This window comes from Neopelma chrysocephalum, unplaced genomic scaffold (assembly GCF_003984885.1).
Source record: "Neopelma chrysocephalum unplaced genomic scaffold, ASM398488v2 Primary Assembly neopelma1_87, whole genome shotgun sequence".
NCBI classification, from domain to species: domain Eukaryota; kingdom Metazoa; phylum Chordata; class Aves; order Passeriformes; family Pipridae; genus Neopelma; species Neopelma chrysocephalum.
This window is the reverse complement of record NW_020897749.1, coordinates 888,954-908,911: the sequence shown is the minus strand read 5'-3', so window position 1 is coordinate 908,911 and position 19,958 is coordinate 888,954. Positions and strand designations below refer to the sequence as shown.

The window sequence follows — 19,958 nt, the reverse complement described above, 5'->3', positions numbered from 1 at the left end:
ATTTGGTCACTAGAAGAGCCCACCAAAGTTCAGGCTGGCAACATATTCTTTGGGAACAGAGGGTAAGCCTTGTCCCACACCTCCTCCCTGCTGGTGAGACCCTCCATGAGTGAGTGTTGCTAGTAGTTCAGAAAACCAGCTGGTCTGCACGTGCAGTGCTTTATCTGACTGCCCTGATTTCTCTTCCCTGGATGGGGATGCTGTACTTCAATAAACCAGAAAAGGATGAAAAAAAAGGTTTTTTTCACCTTCGCCAGGTCTTGGCGTTAGCATCTTCCTAAGTGGGGTGAGCTGACCAGGAGATATTTTTGTCTCTCCTCTCCACTCAGCCCTATTCTCACACACAGTTATCTCCAATCTGCGGGACTTTGCAGAGCACACTGTGGGTTGTGTTGGTTCAGCCCGAGCTCAGTCACCCAAAACCTTGCAGGTCTATTTTGAACCATCATTCAATCTGTCCACCATGGAGTTTCTTTTCTTTTTTTTTTTTCCCCCCACTCTTGCTTCTGACATCATTTCCTGAACACTATATTCACTGAGCTCTGTAGCCAGATCGTCCTCTCAGCATATGATGCAAGGAGCTCTTTAAAATGGATTTCGGCTCTCCTTTTACTCTGCAGTGCTTGCTGGTGATAATAACTGTTACTCATGGTAAGTGGGATTTCTCTTTATGGAGTTGGCACGGATTTGTCTAGATGAGCAGATGCCTTAATTTTGCTCCAAGATCTTTTAAGGACTCCACCAGGTTTGGGGAGACATCAAACAGTGTAACCGCTAATGCATGAACGGGGCAGTCAGACCAAAGTAAGACAGATTATTTTTTTGGTAAATGAACGATAACTAACAGAATTGTACTTTCCGGGTGTACTGCGTCCGTGAGAGCATTTCAGCGGACAATGCAAAGTCCTTGTGCACACAGGGCTGGCTGGAGAGCAATGTGGTCCTGCTCCTAATTCTTGGTGTGACCTTGGGTTAGTCCCCGAGCTGCTCTTGCCCTGCCATTTACCCATCTTTTGAATTTTAAGTTGCAGACAGCAACTTAATAACGTGTGAGGGGACTATGAGACCTGTTCCAGCTAAAGCTGCGACCTTACTCTTTGGGGAAAAGCAGCTGTGCAGGCAGCTGTTGTTTCTGCTCCCCTCTGTACAGGATCCATGGCATCGATGCCTTGAGGATCTTTCTTTGCACAGTCTCTCATGTCTGATGGGGGGTGGTAGATGATCATGTAAAATTTGGGGAGAGAAAGGACCAGCTGTTCAGCCTTTTGTTTCCCTTTTTGTGCACACCATTCCTGGGTTATCGAGGTGGGGGGAAGCTGACCCTTATGGAAGGCTTCCCACTCCTCTGATTTTCAATCACTGGTGATCCAACCTGTCACTAGGGTTGGGTCTGTGCCTCTTACGTCTCACCTGGGCATTTGCCTTTTTGGGAGGCAGCCGAGAGGGGATGGATGGACACGGCAAGCTTGCCGCCCACACTCTGTGCCTCTCCTTTCAGGCTCTGTCACCCGGATTAGTGTGCTCAGTGGCGGCTCAGCAGTCTTTCCTGTGGGAAACCAAAGCCTGCAGACCCTCTCCAGAATGAACAAGGGGGACGGGGTGTGCTCGACAACTGTCTTAAATGATGCTTTGTTGGCCAAGTGCGGCAATTCTGCCAGTAGGTGCCTGAACTGGCTGAATGGCTCCCTGGAGCTGAAGAGTGTGGAGAAAGAGGACGAAGGAAAATATGAGTTTGTTTTTCCCAATGCCACCAGTTATTTTGCACTGGAAGTATTTGGTAAGTGGCCTTCTTAGCAATAAACAGCTTTTGAACTTGTGAGCCTGTTTGGAAGCTTGGTGCCCTGAAATTCCTCCTAAGAAATTGCTTGAGCCTGCAGGAGCTATAGATGCCTCTTGAAGAAGCTTTTTTAAAGCTTCTGGCACACTCAGAGAGCAGTAATGGTCAGTGTAAACTAAGACCTGCTCTTTGCATCCTCTTTGTCTCTCCTGTCTGTTGATCCTTCCTTGAAGTAGCCAGTCAGTTGAGTTCTGGGCTATTTTCCATGATGTAAGAGGCAGCAGCATGAAGTGTTTGTAAACTTGAGCTTACACTACATAGACATGTAGCTGGAGATTTCAGTCTGTTTGCAGAGCACTATTCCTGATGGCTCCCACAAAAGCTCCCACTGACCAACAGCATTTTGCTGCCTGTGGACACTTTTCCCTAAGGAGTTAACCCTGCCTGACTTGGCTCTGAAAGTGGAACTGGACTTCTGTGCAGGTCTGGGCTGAGGTGTGCTGGGGTTTCCCTCTGTTTCATGCAGCTGAGGAAAAATGCTAAAGGCACCTGTGAGTGATTCTTAGCTACCCCTGAGCAGCTTGGAGGTCAGCATCTTCTGGGTCTGTCCAGAGACCTTACCCATGCCAGCCTCCCCACTGTTCTCCCTGTGGCCTCAGAATTCCTGCTCCCTTTTGTGTGCCTGCTCATCCACCTGCAGGGTCTGAAGACAGAAAAAAAGTCGCTTCTGTACAGGATCCAGCTCATTGCTTGGGGTAATAAGGAGAAGGCTTAAAGGGGTTTGTCCCCCTGCTGAACGATGCTCCAGGCAGCCAGCGACCATTGCTCCGGTCCTCATCTCCACCCTTCCTTTTGCAGGGCTTTCACTTACACAAGCTTCCAAGATAAATTGAAGCGTGTGAAACTGTAATGAAAATGTCTGAGCAAACTGATCTCAGTGAAGACAAACGAACGCTCACCCCTTTTGGGTGCAAACAGGCGGAACCGCGGTGGAGAGCAGGTCAAAGATGTGACTCCTTGGCACGAAGATCAGGGGCTTAGACTGGAAGTAGGCAAAGACTGCAGAAGTGTCCTGGGTTTAACTTCCATTTCAGTGGATTTGCTTTGGGGGTTTTTGTCTCCTCCTTGTGTTCTGTTGGCACACCTAAGGCAGGGAAACAATTTCACAGCAAAGGTGTTCCTGGAGGCACGAGTTTTAACTGAAGATGATGTCCTAGTTGAAGAAAGTGATTTCTGAACTTATTTGCATGGATGGATGTTGTCTAATGTTACTCCTGCTGCCAAAAAACCACGCCACTTCTCTGTCTAGTTCGTATTTGCAAAGTGACAAATGTAGGAAATAGGTTTGCTCCTTGTAGTAGACTGAGAGAGAGAAATTCAGGGAAATGTAGTAAGAGCAATGGTGCATTGCTTCATTTTAAGAATTCATAGTCTGGGTATCGTTTCTCACCGCAGTTATCTGGTGTTGGTTCCCATGTTGGGCATGATTTGCACTAGTTCCTCTCTACAATGGAAGAAGAGGCAGAGTGACAGCAAAAGTACAAACCTCTGGTGGAGGAAAGGGCTGAGTCTGCCCTGAAGCTATGGTTATCTGCTGATTACAGAGAAAGCCTCTGGCTGGCAGATCCTTTGGATAGTTCCACAGTTCTCTCAGATCAGGGGCTTTTATTTTTGGAGGTTTTTTTTCAGTGTCAGTAAGGAAAATGAAGAGATGCCAGATTTTTGTCGCATCCCCAAAATAGGGACCAAAGAGTCACTATCAGGGTTGGGGAGGGCACTGTTAAGCATTTCAGGGTTGAGTGCAGGCGCTGAAGGGTCTGGTTACTTACTTCTGTGCTTCCTGGCTACCAGTAAGTGCTGTGGCACTGAGATTGCTGGTAAGGGAAGCTCCTGTTCAGCTCATGCTGAGTCCGCTCCTCACCTCTCTCTTTTCTCCCTGTTCGCATTGTGACCAGAGCCGACCATTGGGATCCAGTGCTTCCCTAATGGGACTGCGGAGTTGTCCTGCAACGCGACCAGCACCGAGAGCATGACCTTCCGGTGGCAGCTGAGCGGCAAAGAGCTCAGTGCCCCCGGGGCTTGTGTTAAGGACGGTGGGAGGAAGGTCCGCCTAGACAAAACCGTGCCTGGGGAGTTTGTGTGCGTGGTGTCCCACGGGAGCAGCGTCACGAGGACCAGGCCTGTTGCGCTGTCTTGTAGCTACGGTGAGTAACCAGAAAATCTTCCTCTTGGTCTCTTCCAGCAGCAAACTGAGGAGTTGTCGGTGCCCTCAAAGTGCTGAACTCTTCTGTCCTCTGGCAGCTGCCTTTCCAGACTTAGCACATCCTGCCTTCAGAAAGCGACCTCTTGACTTCCTTCTCCCTCCTGTGTCTTGGACTGACACAGCCTAAAATCACTGATGGGATGAAAGTTTGTTCAGGAGGTCCTTTTACCCAGTTCTGCAGCAAGGATGAATCTCTATCTGTCTGTTTTCCTGCTTCCCAGTGATAGAGACCTTGCACCCTTCTGTGCACTGATTCTTAGTGCCAGTTTAGAAACACATGCTGCTTTCTACTCTGACATTCATCCATGACCTTGATGGCCTTCCAGTTTCTGTGCATCCCTATAAAAACACCTCTGCTACTTCAGCCCTGTTGCTCCTGCACTCAGCTAAGGTGTTTTGCCTCATCTATTTTCTCCCTGTCTAGGTCAGAAACACAAAGATTTGTGAGTCTATGCAAATGTTTCTCCATCAGCCCCACACCATCAGAAGTGGGTAGAGACACAAGTCATTTTTACTTATGGAATGTCCCTGCTCAGATATGTAGCACTGCGAGAAGGCTGGGACTTTATCCATTTGCAAACTATTCATAAATGCTTGAGTGGGGCCATAGTTTAATGAGACAGAAAATCTGGATCCTTGGGTATAATTTCATTTGCACCTGCAGTAGAGAAGGTTATTCTGCTCTGTGGCAGCAAAGATGGTTATCAAGAGTTACATCAGAGCTACACGCATAATTTAACCACAAGGTTTATGACTAATTTAGCTGTAATTAATTTAATTACCTGCTGCTAGAGAAATGGTACTCTCTAATAGCACCTAGCATTTTAGAAATTGTCAGAGACACTCCAACATTGCAGCAGATACCGTCTTTTCTTCTGTGGTTGGCACACAGTCGGTGCGAAAGCAAACTTACTGGCCCAAGCCCCGTGTCCAGTGTGCTGGCATCCAGCAGAAACACCATGGGCTGTTTGTGCCTGGTCACACTGGCACTGCTGGCCAGTCTGTGCAGGTTTGGTGTTCATGGTTGTGGAGCAGCGATCCGGGTTTTGTCCGGTGAAATTGGCCAGAGGCCGCTCGGCGCAGCCGGACCCGAGTTGGCCGCGGCACCGGGGAATGAGGATGTGAACGCCCGTGAGCTGTTCAGGCAAGCCCTGAGACAAACCATGTGAGTGCTGACAGTTGCCATCGTTGGTTCTGGGTGGCTGCCCAGTCCCCTGGGTGCGATATCAGTTCCCCATTTCCTCTTGAAGAGCCCCCGGGGGAACTCAGCGGTGGCTCTGTTGGGATGGACACGCTCATGGACGCGTATTTGGAAGGCTCTGAGAGAAAGAAAGCAGCAGCGATTCTACTTTAGTCACCAAATGCAACCACATTTGTAAAATGTGAACTAAAGCAATTCTGAATACCAGTAAAAAGAATTGTGAAATGAGTTCACATAAATTAATTAATGACTAAGTCATTATTTTTGCGGGTTATTATTTCTTCCAGGCCAAGGGCTGAATTTAGTTTTTCCACTGTAGGTGTAAGATCTATGTAAAAACACCTATTTGGGCAACCTGTTGACTGATGATTAATTTTGAATAATTGTTACTATAAAACAATTTGGCAGAAATGCTGTGAACTTTCCAGGCATCAAAGGGCTCTGAACACTCAAGATCTAAAGAAGAGGGTTCAGAACTTAACAAGTCAACGTATATAAAAGACATTTATTGATTCATTACTTGTTTATTGCTTATTTTTAACACAATATTTTATCTCAAAAAGACCTTTTCAACAAATGGCAAATTTTTAGGAGAAAAAATTCAGGAAAAAAATCCAACTAATATTCATGTCTTTGATAATATTCTCTAAGCTTTTATCAAAAAGGAAATAAAATTATTATGGAAATTATTTTGGATTTGGTTTTTTTTGAACTTGGCAAAAGAGATTGGAAAAAGGACTCTGAAAATACCATGAGTGTGTGTGGTTTCACACACAGGAGCACACACTGTCGTTTTTACTGTCCTGGTGAGTTGTGTTGACTATGACAGCATGTAGTATGACTTGGAACATTTGAAATCCTTCCCAGCCCCTGGAGATATGGAGCAATTTGTGCTTTGGAGGGCTTGAAAATAAGCTCCAAATGATCCTGTTGGTTGCTGCAGTGCTGTGCTGTGCTGTGCAGGCATGTGTGCAGCTGAAAACAAGTTAAATGATTCAGAAAAGGATGGCATAGGCTTACCTAAGGAGTTTTAAGGAATTTATATTGCAGCGATAGTGGAATTGTGCGGGTTTTTTTTCATATGAGAAGGAGAGTTTTCCTCCTGGCTGCCCCCGGTTGGAGCAAATTGTCTCGGTGAAGGAGCAAGTCTGGATGAGTTTCTCTTTTCTGCAAGTGTGTGATGCCCCCTACCAGCTCCCCTGCTCAGCAGCAGCGAACCTGCAGGTCTGACCCGTCAAAGCAACCCTGAGCAAGGGACGCTGAGCTGGGTAATAATTACCACTGACTTGTGCGTGGCCTTCTGCTCAGCCATCTGCAGCCTTCGCCTCCTGCTGGGGGCTTTGCATCATCTCGGCTGGGCAGGGGAACAGAGAGAAATCCTTCTCCGAGCAGCAGTGGAATCGGTTTCCTACAGCTCTGGCTCTGGTGGCTGCAGCCTTTGGTGCCTGAGGAGTGCAAGATCTGCTCAGACCTGCTCTGAGGTTGGAGCAGTCCTTTCATGGTTGTCCTGAGCAGATTCTCTGGGCCTATTACAAGCTCTGAGGGTAGACTGCAGCTTTTCCTTCAGCAGGAGATGCCTCCCTAGGTCTCCCTCCTCCTCTCAGCTGCTTGTTTCCATAACACTTGTTGAAATGTACTGTCTTTTAAACCACCACCTTCCCTCTTAATCTTGATTAAAACTTAGAAATTATCTCAGATGCTACTGATCAGAGCAGGCAGAAATAAGGCACACAGCTTAGTCACACAGGCCTGTTCTCCTAATGAAAAGTTCCATACCATACTTAAACATTGTGATGTAACTCATGCTCTGCCACCATATCAGCCTCCCTGATCCAACCCAGAGCAACAGTGCTGCCCATGTGCTCTAATCCAGCTGCAGGGTTTCTCCCACTGGGAGAAAGAAACTTGTCCACCTAACAATGCCATGTCCTTCTTGCAGGAGACCTGCTGCAGTACCCATGGTTCATTTACATCCTGGCAGGCTGTGCAGTGGGTGTGCTTATCCTGCTGGTGGTTGTGCCCTCAGTCGTATGTTGCTGCGTGAAGAGGAAACACAAGTTCATCCCCGTGCCCTCAGGTGAGTGGAGAATGCTGTGACCCCCTGGGATGAGTCTCAGAGAGGACTGTGTTTATGCAGCCTGGGGTTGACACAGCCTCAGAGTAAACTGGTCTCTGCTGGGTGGCTGCTTGTCCTCCAGCCCGTCCTCCCTCGACCTGGGGGAGCAGTAATCTGCTTGCTGATAGGCAACTGTTATGGCCAGGGGGATCTTGAATTAAACCTTCCTTTCCCCTTATTCACCTCACACTTGCCGCCACGTGCTCCCGGCCAGACAAAACCCACAGCAAAACCTTTTCTATGGGCAAGAAAACTGAGCTTCATTCCGGTCTGATCCCGGAATGACCCGAAGGTTTCTGATGGCAGTCCTCTGTCAGCACCAGTCCCTGAGTGCAATCTGCCCATGCCCTGTGAGGCCACCTCAAGCTGTGAAGCTGCCAGCATGGCCAAGCTGGTCTGTGACAGGTTGGCAATGTCCCTCTGTCCTTGGCATCTGTCTGCTCTGGGAAGGGAGCCAGTGCTGCGTGAGGAGGAGGCACAAAGGTGTTGGTGGTCTGGCATTGCAAGGGACGTGCTGAGGCTGGAGGGCTGTGGGGGGCCTCTTTCCTTCAAGTCTCCAGTTTTGGCTTTACAGAGGAGGAGAAGGATGACGGACTAACCATGTCGGTGGTGTCCAGTGAAGGTGTGAAGAGCCCCCCCAATGGAGACCACGTCGAGGCTCAAGCTGCCCAAGCTGACCGCCCTCCAAAGCCTGGTGCGTCCAGTGACTTTTTTGAAGCGGGGCAGATACCCTGTTTAGGAGGATGAAGGACACAGTGTATGTTTGTGGGTGATGGGGGGGGGTGGCTGTAGAGAGGAGTCTGGGACACAAGGAAGGTGCTGCATCTTGTCCGGATGACAGAAGCCGCAGCAAGTCATTTACCAGCCCCTTACTCTCGCTCAGCTCCTGCACTGGGGTAACTTTCACCCCCACCCAGCTCTGAGATGTAGCAGCAGCCATCCCATAAGCATCCCACAGAGGGGACTGCCAGTAACTATCTATTCCAGTATCACCTGTGCTAAAACACGTATCTCAGAAACACCAACCCCTCGAAACTTAGCGGTTTTCCTGCAATTTTATCGTCCCTCTCCCCTTCTAATCGGTAACATTTTATAAAAATCAGCATTGTTTTTGTAAGCACTCATCTTCAAGACAGCATGAACCAAAAATGCTGAGCTATAAACACGGCTAAATCCCATCAGAGCCAGAGGCTTGTGTATTTCCTTAAATTGAGACTAAAGTGGGAATATTTTAAATTCTTCAAAGAAACCGAGCATAAACCCCCTACAGCTTTAGCACAATATGGTCAAGAGAGCGCAGCGATAAAAACCCTTCAGAAATCTCCTGTTCTGTAAGTGCTTGATATTAATACTCCCACTTTTTGCATTATGTTTCCCACAATTTTGTTTCACAAACAAAAATGCTGGCAACACCTTCCCTACTAATGCACAGTCATGAGCTGAAGTAGGTTTAGCAGAGGCATCATGAACTGGAGCAATATTACATAGGTCATAGCCTGGTCTCAGCACTGCTGTCTCCACTTCTGATGTCCTTCACTGTACTGTGCACAGCCTCCTGCAGCTCAGCTGTGCTTTATGTCTAACATTGGATGCTGCTTTACTCTGCTTTCAAGATATTAAAAGATACTCATGAACATAAAGCAAGAAAGAAAAAAAAAAAGCCTTTCAGGTCACTGTTTAATATTAATATACTTCAAGTGTAGAACTTTTAATAAAAAATTAACATATTGTCAGTTTGACTAAAAAAGTAGCTCATATTTAAATTTTTTACAATTAAGTAAAAAGTGGAGGTGTGTGTGGAAAGTAGGTGAGAATGTATTAAATGTGTGCCGTTAGCCACCTTTAATTATTCAGATGTAAGTGAATAGATTTGGCTTTTTTGGTACTAAAGGTCTGGTACTAAAAGTACTAAAGTACTTTAGTACTAAAAGGCCAGAGATCTTCATTGCCCAAGAGTATGGAGACACCATGGATAGCTCAGTAAATGAGTAGTTCCAGGACGGTGAGCCATGGCATGGGCAATAATATTAAACCATTTCTCCTTTTCCCAGATGCTGCCCAGACTGGTCAAGGTGTTGAGCCCCAGCCACTGGCAGAAGAAAACTTAGCAGTGCAGATAGAAGCTGAGGAACTGCCAGACCCTGAGGTCATAGTTGATGGGGAAAGCCAGGAAGATGCCTCAGACTGTTTCCCGGATCCAGCTGATGACTGACCTGACATGCTTGCTGTTCCACCCTGAAGCCTGTGACACTTGTCCTTTGCATCCCATAGTCTCATTGTGTGTAAGAATCGGTCTGGCAAATTTTAGCAGGGAAAAGACGTGAGGTGTCAGACCTTCTAACCTCATTTAAAAAGAAAAAAAGGAAATATAAGGAAAAGCACACCCGTGGCTTCAAGGCCACACTGCCATGCGCTGACAGGTTCACTAACAAACAAAACTGGGCAGCTCCTTGATGCTTTGCCTGATAACAGAGCTGCAGCTAAACCGTGGAGCCCCAGGTGACAGCCTGAAACAAGCTGGGCGGTTCCTCCTGCTCCCTGCCCACCCAATGCCTTGCCATGTCTTTGCCAGCCAAGGACAGGCATGACAGGGGGATTGTGGTGGCCTGCCAGTCCCAGACATAAACTAAGGACCTGCCAGAAATTTCCCGAGAAAGAAAAAAATCTCCTCTTGGGAGATTTCAAGGCATTTTTTCACAGGCCCTGCAAAAGAAACTCAGTGGAGGTTTCAGCCAGGGATCTGTGTGCAGGGTGTTTATCCAAGCTCCACACCCTCTGTGATCTGGCCCTCACTGCTTGCTGCCTGGGGCCAGGAGCAGTGGTGGGGGCTGTAGGGTGATAACTGGCTTTGCTCCCCTTTTGGTGCCCTTTCACCAGGGTCCTGCTTGGATTATCTGTGAGCTAAACCAGCACCGTCACCAACTGGCCTCCTGCAGCAGGAGGGTGCCTGGGGCCTGGGTGCAAAACTCTGGCAGAAACATTGATTATAGTGCTGAGATTGTTTATCAGTGCAAGCATTAGTGCCTTCAGTGTAATGGTTTAGCTACTGCAAGCTGAAGCTGGCCATCTGCCCGTGCATGTAGGCTTGTTTGGTGCTGTGCTATTTGCACAGACAGCAGCAATTTATAGCATCTCTTAGGCAAGTCTCGCTGCTACGCATGTCCTGTTCTGCTCAGGGGAGGTTTGCACGTGGAGCAGCTGGGGTAGACCTGCAGGGAAGAAGGATGAGGTGAGGAGAGGGCAAGGGCTCTGTCCCAGGCAGCAGGTGGCTGAGTCCCTGGCACAGCTGCCCCGGGGCTGCAGGATGCGCTGCCGGAGCAAGGTATTTACCACACAAGACAATTTTGACAGTCAGAAGTGAGGCATGTTGGTGTTAAACTAGCCCAATGAGCTAGAAATGCATGGTAGAGCAACATATTTTGCATATGGTACATATTGAGATCAAAAGGGATGGGGAGGTGTATGTTGCATCCCTCTCTTCCCTTGTCATTTCTCCCCTGTTTTATATCGTGCTGACGTTGTGCTGTGAATCCCTCGGAAACGGATTTAAGATGTGCCTTGTAAATACCATCCAACGAGGTCTGTGAGTACCCCAGCAAAATGCAGGGTGAACTGAACGCTTCTCTTCCAGGTGAGGGAGCTGGTGGGATGGCTGCACGCTTCCCTGGGAGTCCTTTATCTGTGTGTTCGTGTCAAGGCTCTGCATCAGTGACACCCAACCTTAGGTGATTGTTCTTGTTGTTTCCTTGTCCTGTGATTCTCTTTAGAAGATTTTTTGGATCTTGTGAGCTGTGTTGGTGGTGACTCAGCCTGTCTCTGTTTTTTAAGGCTGCCACAGCAATCGGATTTTCCACGGTAGGAGTGAGATGATAATTCTCTTCCTTATGGTGCTGCACTGTCTCCTTTCAGTACAAACATTCCTCAAAAGCTATGAGTTGAGTGACAAACATGTGACACTGAGTGCTTGGGGTGGCAGCTGCCCGCAGGCAGCACAGGAGCAGCTGGGTGGAGAGTGTCAGTGGGTCAGTGTCACCAAAATGGGGGGGCGGAGGCAGCTTTGCTTTAGTTCTGCACATTCTGGCAGGGGCAGGCAGGGGACAGTCGACTCCAGCATATGCTTCAAAGGCTGAAGGGTGCTCTGAGGTGCACTGAAGAAGGTGGCAGTGTTTAGGTGCTCAGGGGGAGAGAGCTGGGCCAGCCTTGTCCTGCAGGGCTGGTGCATCCCAGCTCCAACTCGCCCTAGTGCCACCTTCCTGCTGTGAGCCCTGGGAGGGCTGGGGGTGCCTGGGTGGCTGTTAACACCACCACTAGAGTAACCCCAGTCTGGGAAGGATTTTTCCCATTGAGATGGGAGTCTGAGATGCAAGAGGTCTTTATGAGGCAGATGGGACACGGCTGGTTTTCTGTCCTTTCCCACTGAAGCTGCCATTCAGCAATGGGGCAAAAGTTTTGTAACTTTGGGGTCAGGAGAGAAGTGCTGCAGCCTGTGCTCTTCCTTTAACTGTATGTGTTTGTGCCCAGCTATTGTTCCTTTCTGGTGGTTCCCCTCCCTTTCCTTGCCATGGTTTTGTTCCAAATAAAAAAAAATAAATCTGTTTTCTAACTTGTTTTGGAAATGTTAAAGTTTTGTTATTCCACTGCAAGTACAGGCTGATTTTCAAGTTTTTGCACAGCGTAACAAAGGAAAGTTGATAACAAGTTACTGCTGACTAGAGCTGACTTGGGCAGTCTAGGGAACAGAGTCAGCCCAGAAGAAGCTGTAGGACAGTGGCATATAACTAGTCCCTGCTGGAGTGTGGGTGTTAATGTGCAAGTACATTTGTGTGCACCATTAGCTCACCAAGCCCTGCTCTGGTGTCTTGCCTGAACTGTGAGGTGCAGGAAAGGGAAATGGTCTGGTTTTGCCCATCTTTATCCATCTATAATTTTTTTGTGACACCTAAGCCACCTTAGGTGTGAGAGAGGATGCCAAACTGCATAGCACCTTCTGCAAGGAGGAGGTGACTCATGCTCACCTTTAGACAAGTGGTCCCCCCCCGATGGTGGTTAAAACCAATGTCACAGAATCACAGAATCATTGGGGATATCAAATCCCTTGACTGTGCCATTACAGGGTTATCCCTCGAACAGTGGTGTGACTGGACATGGGTGATCCTGTCCTGCAGCCTATGAATCCAGCATTCTGAGAAGCCACATGCATGAATTTGCAGTTGTTTTCCAGCCTGACTATGGCACTGCATCACCCAGGCAATAGCTGGGACACTTTCCAGGCTGGGGCTGTCTGACAGATAAGTCATGGTTAAAAAAACCTTCCAGATTTTAGGCATGTACATGGTAAGTTCGTGTCACTTTTTATGAATTATTGCAGCTCATTTCAAAACAAGCAAACAAGAAGTTTGTGTGTAACTCAGCTGTAGAAGACAGTGTCACAGATAGATATCTTTAAAACCATTTCCTTAACATGAGCCAACAAATTCTGGTGGTGCTGTAAGATCTAAAGTGCAGGTATTACTACCACCAGGCAGGCAGAGGTGAGATGCCCCACAGATTTCCACAGGTAAACACTGGTGACAGAAGAGGGCAAGAAGGGCAGCATCACCAGTTTCTGTCTGAGGTGGAAGCAGACTTGGTGGTGTGTCACCACAGAAGCTTGGATTAGCGTTTGGATATTGCTTGTGCCTTCTGCCGGGCTGCTCAGTGCCTGGGTGCAACCAAGCCCTGCTTGTACTTCACCACTCTGAGCATATGAAGTGCTGTCCTCTTGTTCTCTGGTGTAAAGCAGGCTGGGAAGCAGCAAAATGATCACCCAGTGTGGACCCTGCAACCTTTGACAACCCCTGACCGCGTCCTGCATTGGTTTTGTTCACAATAAACACTCCAGTTCCCTTCTGCAAGATTACATGACTCATCTCTCATCAGGCAGGGGATGTGGCTGGAGGCAGCAGGGGAGTCTTTACTGAGAGCCTATAAGGCCCTTAGACGAAGCCCTTCTGAATATTTGTGTTTTCCAGCAAGCAAGTCACAGAATCTTAGAATGGTTTGGGTTGGAAGGGACCTTAAAGATCATCTAATTCCAACTGCCCTGCAGTGGGCAGGGACATCTTCCACTAGACCCAGTTTCTCAGAGCCCTGTCCAACCTGGCCTACTTCCAGGGATGGGGCATCCACAACTTCTCTGGGCAACCTGTTCCAGAGCCTCACCACCCTTACAGTAAAGAATTTCTTCCTGATATCCAATCTAAACCTACTCTTTTTTCAATTTGAAGCCATTACCCCTTGTGCTATCACTACGTGTCCTTGCTGGCAGGGGCTGTAGTATAAAGTGTGTATTTTATAGTTAATATAAATATAGTTAATATTGGAAATTCTATGCAGGATTTTTAAAACTCACCTGAACTGATGACTGCTGGTGCTAGTTTTAGTATTGTCTAACGCTATGGAAACTAGATGTAATACAGACCAAGAATTACTTGGAGGCACAATTTTCAGCAAATCTTTTGGAATTGCAAATGTGGTACATTAGAGAGAATTATTGTCTTCTCCCATATCGTATGCAATTAGAATAAAGAAATGCAGCTAAGTGTCTATCCTCTAGCCAGCATCGCTGTCTCGGCTTTGGTTTATAAAAGTTCCTCTTTGAGGGCAAAACATATTTTTCCAAAACTAAGGAGTGAAGCAGTTTTAAAAGCTTTCTTTGATAACAAAAGTCATGTAGCAAGATACCTTCAAACAAACAAAGAAATGAAAGAAAAATTGTTGTGATGCTGTTTTTGTCTGTGTGAAGAGAACTGCGGCAGTGACATCGACTGCATGACTTGGAGCAAAGAACATGAAAGCTTTCAGTCACAGAGCAATAGGCCTCAGCTTTCTCCTCTGAAACAGCAGACAAATCTATAGTGAGGGAATTTGGGACAGCAGGAGTGGGATTCAGAGATGTGTGTGAGTGAGGAGTCACCTGCTTGGCAGTCAGCCTCAACTCACCTTGAGCCGACCACGGGCGGGGGGGTGGAGGCTTTGCCAAGGTGGCACATGGAGCCTGGAGCAGGAGCGACCTGCTGGGTGGGACAGCCTCTGCTGCTTCTGTGTCTGTCACATCAGGACGAACTGTGACAGGACAGAGAGAAAGGGAGGGTAACGATGAGAGAGGGTGACTGCTGTGGAGGATCCAAGGGGAAAAAAGGGTGCGGGCTTAGTGACTGAGGGTACAGAAGTGGTGGTGAGTAATGGCAGGCATGGATGCTGATCCTTCCCTTGATTAGGTGGGGAGGCTGCAAGGTCTGTCTTCCATCATCCTGCAGTATAAAATGTTGTCCTCCAGAAAGCTGTAGCCGCTGTTGCTTCCTCTCCCTGACATTTGGCACGAATCCTGTTCCCTAGACAGATGCACTTCCCAGCTGGTGGTAGATCCCAGCTCCGCTGAGCCCCTCAGGCAATGCTCTGCCTGGGGCATCAGGGACTTCTTAGTCCTCCCTGTCTTTCTCATGATGAGCAATTTGCAGGGACTGAGTTGTTCTAGTTTTGATAAGCCCGTGAAGGGGAGAAAACACAAGTATTCCGATAGCAGCAAACAGGAAATAACCTTTTCTTCTCTCCCATCTCCTCTCATTCTAGCCAACACTTGTCAGGATTTTTCTTCTGATGTGACTTTCTGGTATGGGCTTTGCCAGATGAGATGGGAGAAGGGTGATGGGAAGGTGGGACCCCAGGCAGCTTTTTAGATGCCCTGAATAGAGGTGAGAACAGGCCAGTTCCCTTTCTTTTGGGTGCACAAACTGGGTCAGGATTTCTCTTGCTGCCAGAGGAGGCCACGGTGAAAGCTGTGCAACTTCAGCTTCTGTTTGTACATATTTCTGCCCAGCTGTTGAGGGCTTGGGGCTCTTTTTCTTCAGATGATTTAGTTTCTGATAAAGAGTTTTGTTTCCTTGCCTCTTGTTGAGAGCTTAAAGCTTTGCTATTTGGCCAGTACAAAGACCTGTTTATAGCTTTCTCTGGAGAACAAGATGTACATGGAGAGGTTCCTCTTTGCTGGAGAGAAGATCAGTAGGAGTCAACGCTGCTGTGAATTTTATCTCACCTATCTTAAAAAACCCCAATGGTTAAACAGTCTCAGCATAAAAGGGAGGTAGATGCCCGTGTTTATACCAAATTAGTGATGCTGCAGAGGTTAAAGGAACATCCAAGATAACACAAGTAACCATGGCAGCTGTAGTTCCAACCCAGTGCATCTTACCCGTGTGGGCACAAGGCATGCACAGTAACTTTCCATTGGGGCTGCACTGTAAACTTGCAGCTCTACAAAGCGCCCACTGAAGTTCAGCAAATCCTTTCTGAGTTGCTGAAAGCGGTGTATGAAGGCAACATGAGAGGCAGTCAACAAAAAGGCCACTCTTCCATGATGGAAAAGAGGCAGCTGAAAAGAATGGTGACACCATCCTGAGCCTGACCACTGAGACTCTGCTTGCAACAAAAGGTGCTCTGAAGGGAAGGTGCTTTTAAAATGGTGCTTTATAGACAGGTAGTTGGGAGCCAGGACTCACCTGCTTCCAATTATTGGCTTTCTTTGGACTGATGGGATGACCTTAGCAAGCCACATCGACCTCTTCTGCCTCATTTCCCCATCTGTAATCCTGGGGTGATCCCCTAGGCCTGCTCTGTAAGATGGGCTCAATCCTGGCTGATCCACAGCAGCACCTTATACCTGTGTGTGGCATGGCTGGGAGCTGGGAATGCCCATGGGGTGCCAGGTTCCATGTGGGCTGCAGCGAGCACAGTGCTCCAGCTGCCACAGGATGTCTGACTGCCCAGGACGGGAGGAAGGAGGTTTACAAAAGATATTCCAGTGGATGCTGCCTCTGGTTAACCTTGCTAACTTGTGGGGTTTCCTTCTGACTGCCAGGAGCACAACAGAAGGAGCTGGCTTGCAAGTATTGCCCTGGTAGAAACACCGTGGAAAGCCGCAGCCTCCCTCCAATGGCCCGGTGCTCATGTGTGCTGCACAGAACATCCTGTGCCTGCCTCATCGAGGTCTTGAAAACCAGCAATTCTCAGAAGCGCAGTGACACAGCGCCTTAGCCATTGCTATTCCTGGCTGACAACGGCAGCCGAGGGGTGGAAATGTTTAGAAACCCGGGCCTGTCCCTTCCCCTGCTGTGGGAAAGGCCTGCTCTCTGCCAACACCCCACTGCAGCCGCCCCACGCTTCCTGTGCAGGTGTGGTGTGTTGGCAGCAGAGCCGAGCCTGGCTGGGATGGGGATGAGCCCATCCCGCCGCCCTGCTGTCCCTGCACACCGAGGCTGGCTGGCTGGCAGGACTAGGCAGGGTGGTGCATCGAAACGGCTGTGTGTAGGAACAGACAAACATCTGAGAGGCCAAAACCAGGTTCACAGAGCACAGGAAACTTGTGGGACCAGAGAAGGAGCAGGGGAAACTGAGCTGCTAAGTCGGGATCCGCGCTGAGCAGGAAAAGTGTGTGCTGCACTGGATCTCGTGGCTCCAGACGTACGTGGTGCAAAGAGCATCTGTACAAGTGATGTGAAAGACACCAGAATGCTCTTTTTCTCACTTCAGTGTGCAGCAGCAAGACTGTGGTGACAGGTCACTGGGATGTTTCTGAGAAGTTCACTTCTTAATTTCCTGGTGATAAGGGCCAAACCTCTTTATATGTGTGTACAGGGCCACACAGTGAGCCTTTATTTGCTATCATAGGTCCACTGTATTCTAAATAAATTACAGACCCAGCTGATAGCAATTTTGAGATCCACAGTGATGCTTCAGACAGGCTTATCCAGGTCTTCCAGGAGAAGGGACATTTTGTGCCTGCATACATGAATCCCAGGGCCTGCACCAGTAGGACAAATGCCAACAATGTCTTGCATTTGAAGTGAAGATCTTCCTTTTTGTGTGGGAACTGCATAAAGGGTATTCAGGGCCACTCCTAGGAATACATGCCTTTAGTACTGAAATGTGTTATCCAGTGGTTTGTGCTCAGTCTCTTGGATCGCTTCTAATCCTCCCACTTACCCATTTTGGACTGTCCCTCACCCCTCTCTGAATTTATAATACTGTAATAGAATAAAACATTGTACAAAATATCGATTATACATGAATTTTTTAAGCTGATGATTTCTGGAGAGTGCCAGATCTTGAGCAAAAGATTACTTAGATGGCAGTAAGAAGTTGTCTTTCCTGAATATATTTCTAAGAGCAGCTGTTCTTCTAATATTTTTCTTCGGTAGCTGCACTCTCCACTCTCTTGTGGTGAAGGGCCATATTGTAATTAATACAGGTCTTCGTGTATTTATCACTGCTAAGACTGGAAGAGGCTTTTCTGCTCATTTGTCTGGTTTCTTGTATAAAACAGATTGATTGCATCATGCCAGAAAACGTGCTTGGACTGCTTTGCAGCAGTAGTTATGTCACTGAAATTACTAGAAAAAGGTGCTGAAAGTTAGATCCTAAATCTAGGATCATTACAGATGATGGAAATCATCAGCAAGACTGAAAGGCACCATCTGCAGGAACAACTGATGGGATGCTGACATCTGCTCTAGCCTCAGTCGTTGTTGTGAACCACAGATTGCCAGACTGCTTGGTCTGTGGGGGTTACATTCCTTCAGACCAGAATTAAAGTGGGGATCTTTTGTGAGGTTTGGCTGTTGACACGTGCTTACAGGTGGAAAAAAAAGAAAGTGACTCTGTGAGAGAACACCTGGGGCTAATGCTTTAACGGCATGAGGCTGTATAAGGGAAGGTTTAGGTTATATATTTGGAAAAAAAGCCCTCCCAGAGGGTGGTTGGGTATTGGAACAGGCTTTCTGGGGAAGTGGCCATGGCATTGAGCCTGTCAGAGTTCTAGAAGTGTTTGGACAATGGTCTCAGGCACATGGTGTGATTCTTAGGGTGGTTCTGTGCAGGTCCAGGAGTTGCAGTCAATGTCAAGGGACCTTGTGGGTCCCTTCCAACTCAGGATATTCTATGATCCTACGTGGGATTATGGACATCACAAGGGAGCCATTTCTCTTCAAATAACCACCTGAGGACTATTCTGCATGACTGATGGTTTGAAAGCTTCCATTTACATTTCTTTAGAGAAGGATAAAACCGCTTGTGCAGGCAACTGTTTCAATGTTGGTATTGCGTGTCACTATTTCGGGGATATTTCCATTGCACACAGGCAAATCAGTGCTATCAGTTTCCACTCAACAGGCTCTGAGTCAGCATCCCTGCCAAAACCTTGGCCAGAGCTCTATTTTGAGTTCATGATATTCATATTTGCACCACTTCATTCAAGCTGGAGTTTTTCCTTTCTTGGCCCTGCATAAGGCAGAAGCGAAGAGGAGGGAGTATGTCCCCTTCATCAGCCAAATGGCTGAAACTGTCTGTGGAAGCCAGCAGTTCCGTGGCATGTCATAGTGCAGGGGCAACTCCCCTTGCCAGGACCGACTTTACTTCTTCCCCACTCCAGCCACTGCAATTCACCCTGTCCTGCAAAAAGCTACAGTAAAGGGGAAGGTACCATTGTGAAACCCTCAGCTACCAACCAGGGCAACCCAGACAGGGCCCAGCTGTTAGTCTTGCAGGCTAGGGTGCAAACCCAGGAGAGATCCCAAGAGTAAGGTTACCCTTACCCAAAGCTTCCCCTCCATGTATGACCTGTCTGGCATTCCAATGAGGATCACATCTGCTCTTCTCCTCACACACTGTGCCTCACCAAAGGCCTGTCCTTGTGAGAAATTTAGAAGTATGAGTTTACAACATTCCTGTCACTTTTTATGGTGAAGGTCCTGGGTGGTCATGGTGAGTGCAAGGTGTCTAACTCCTGTGCAAATGCCATTTATTATGACCTAAGCTTCATACCAGAGGAGATGCTGCAAACTATCAGAACATGCTAAGTGTGTTTGTAGTCTTCCTTTTCTAGTAGATCAAATAACAATCTTTCTTTCTTTCTCTCTTTTTTTTTTTTCTTAAGTAAGCCTCAGGCATGAATGTTTATTGGCTCATCACTAAGTTGAAGACTTAAGAGTTGGGAACAACTGCATGTTGTCTCTTGAGATGTTGCCTTCAGATGTGTGGGAGTCTGTCACTTTTACATGGAAATGTAAGTATGATAACTTACATTCCCTGTGAGGAAACTGTGTAGTGTATTACAAAGAACAGAAGAGTAAAAGAGAGAGAGCAAGCCACAGAAGCAACTGTATATGACTACAATGCTTTGTGGCTTTTGCAGTGGAAACAATACCACAGAGCTTGCAGTGCCTGCAAAGTACCAGCCCATTGTCAAGGCTGTGCTTGGTCCTCTGCTCTCCTGTGTGTCAGAAGGTGGAGGTCTCCAGCAAAGCAGTGGGGTAAACAGGGGTCAAGCATCCTCAGCTGACAGGTCTAGCTGAAGGCAGGTCCAGCACCACTGCACTGGGAGACATCTACTTTTGTACCAGTGCCCTGGTTTTGCAGCTGGCGCTTGTTTAGCCCGGTGGTGTTACTTCCTGTGTGAGGGGTGGGAGAGAGGGTGTCTGCAGCGAGCAGAAAAGTGTGAGAGCACAGTTATCTACAGGCCTGGCAGACCTCACCTCATCCCACCCAGCACAGCCTGGGGCAGTGTCTG

The 19,958-nt window shown here is 47.8% G+C and overlaps 1 protein-coding gene across 2 annotated transcripts; it reads left to right on the top strand.

The window, feature by feature from the left end:
- Nucleotides 1-562: 562 nt before the first annotated feature.
- Nucleotides 563-11,946, top strand: LOC113972014. Of its 2 annotated transcripts, none has more exons than XM_027692643.1 (6): nucleotides 563-651; nucleotides 1,499-1,777; nucleotides 3,733-3,981; nucleotides 7,181-7,318; nucleotides 7,935-8,051; nucleotides 9,409-11,946. In XM_027692643.1, exons 1-6 carry the CDS (start codon nucleotides 591-593, stop codon nucleotides 9,567-9,569), a joined length of 1,005 nt encoding a protein of 334 aa, XP_027548444.1. In that variant the 5' UTR covers nucleotides 563-590; the 3' UTR covers nucleotides 9,570-11,946. The 2 variants fall into 2 exon arrangements, with proteins under 2 accessions (XP_027548444.1, XP_027548443.1); XM_027692642.1 differs by having other exon boundaries at nucleotides 7,932-8,051.
- The last annotated feature ends 8,012 nt before the right edge of the window (nucleotides 11,947-19,958 follow it).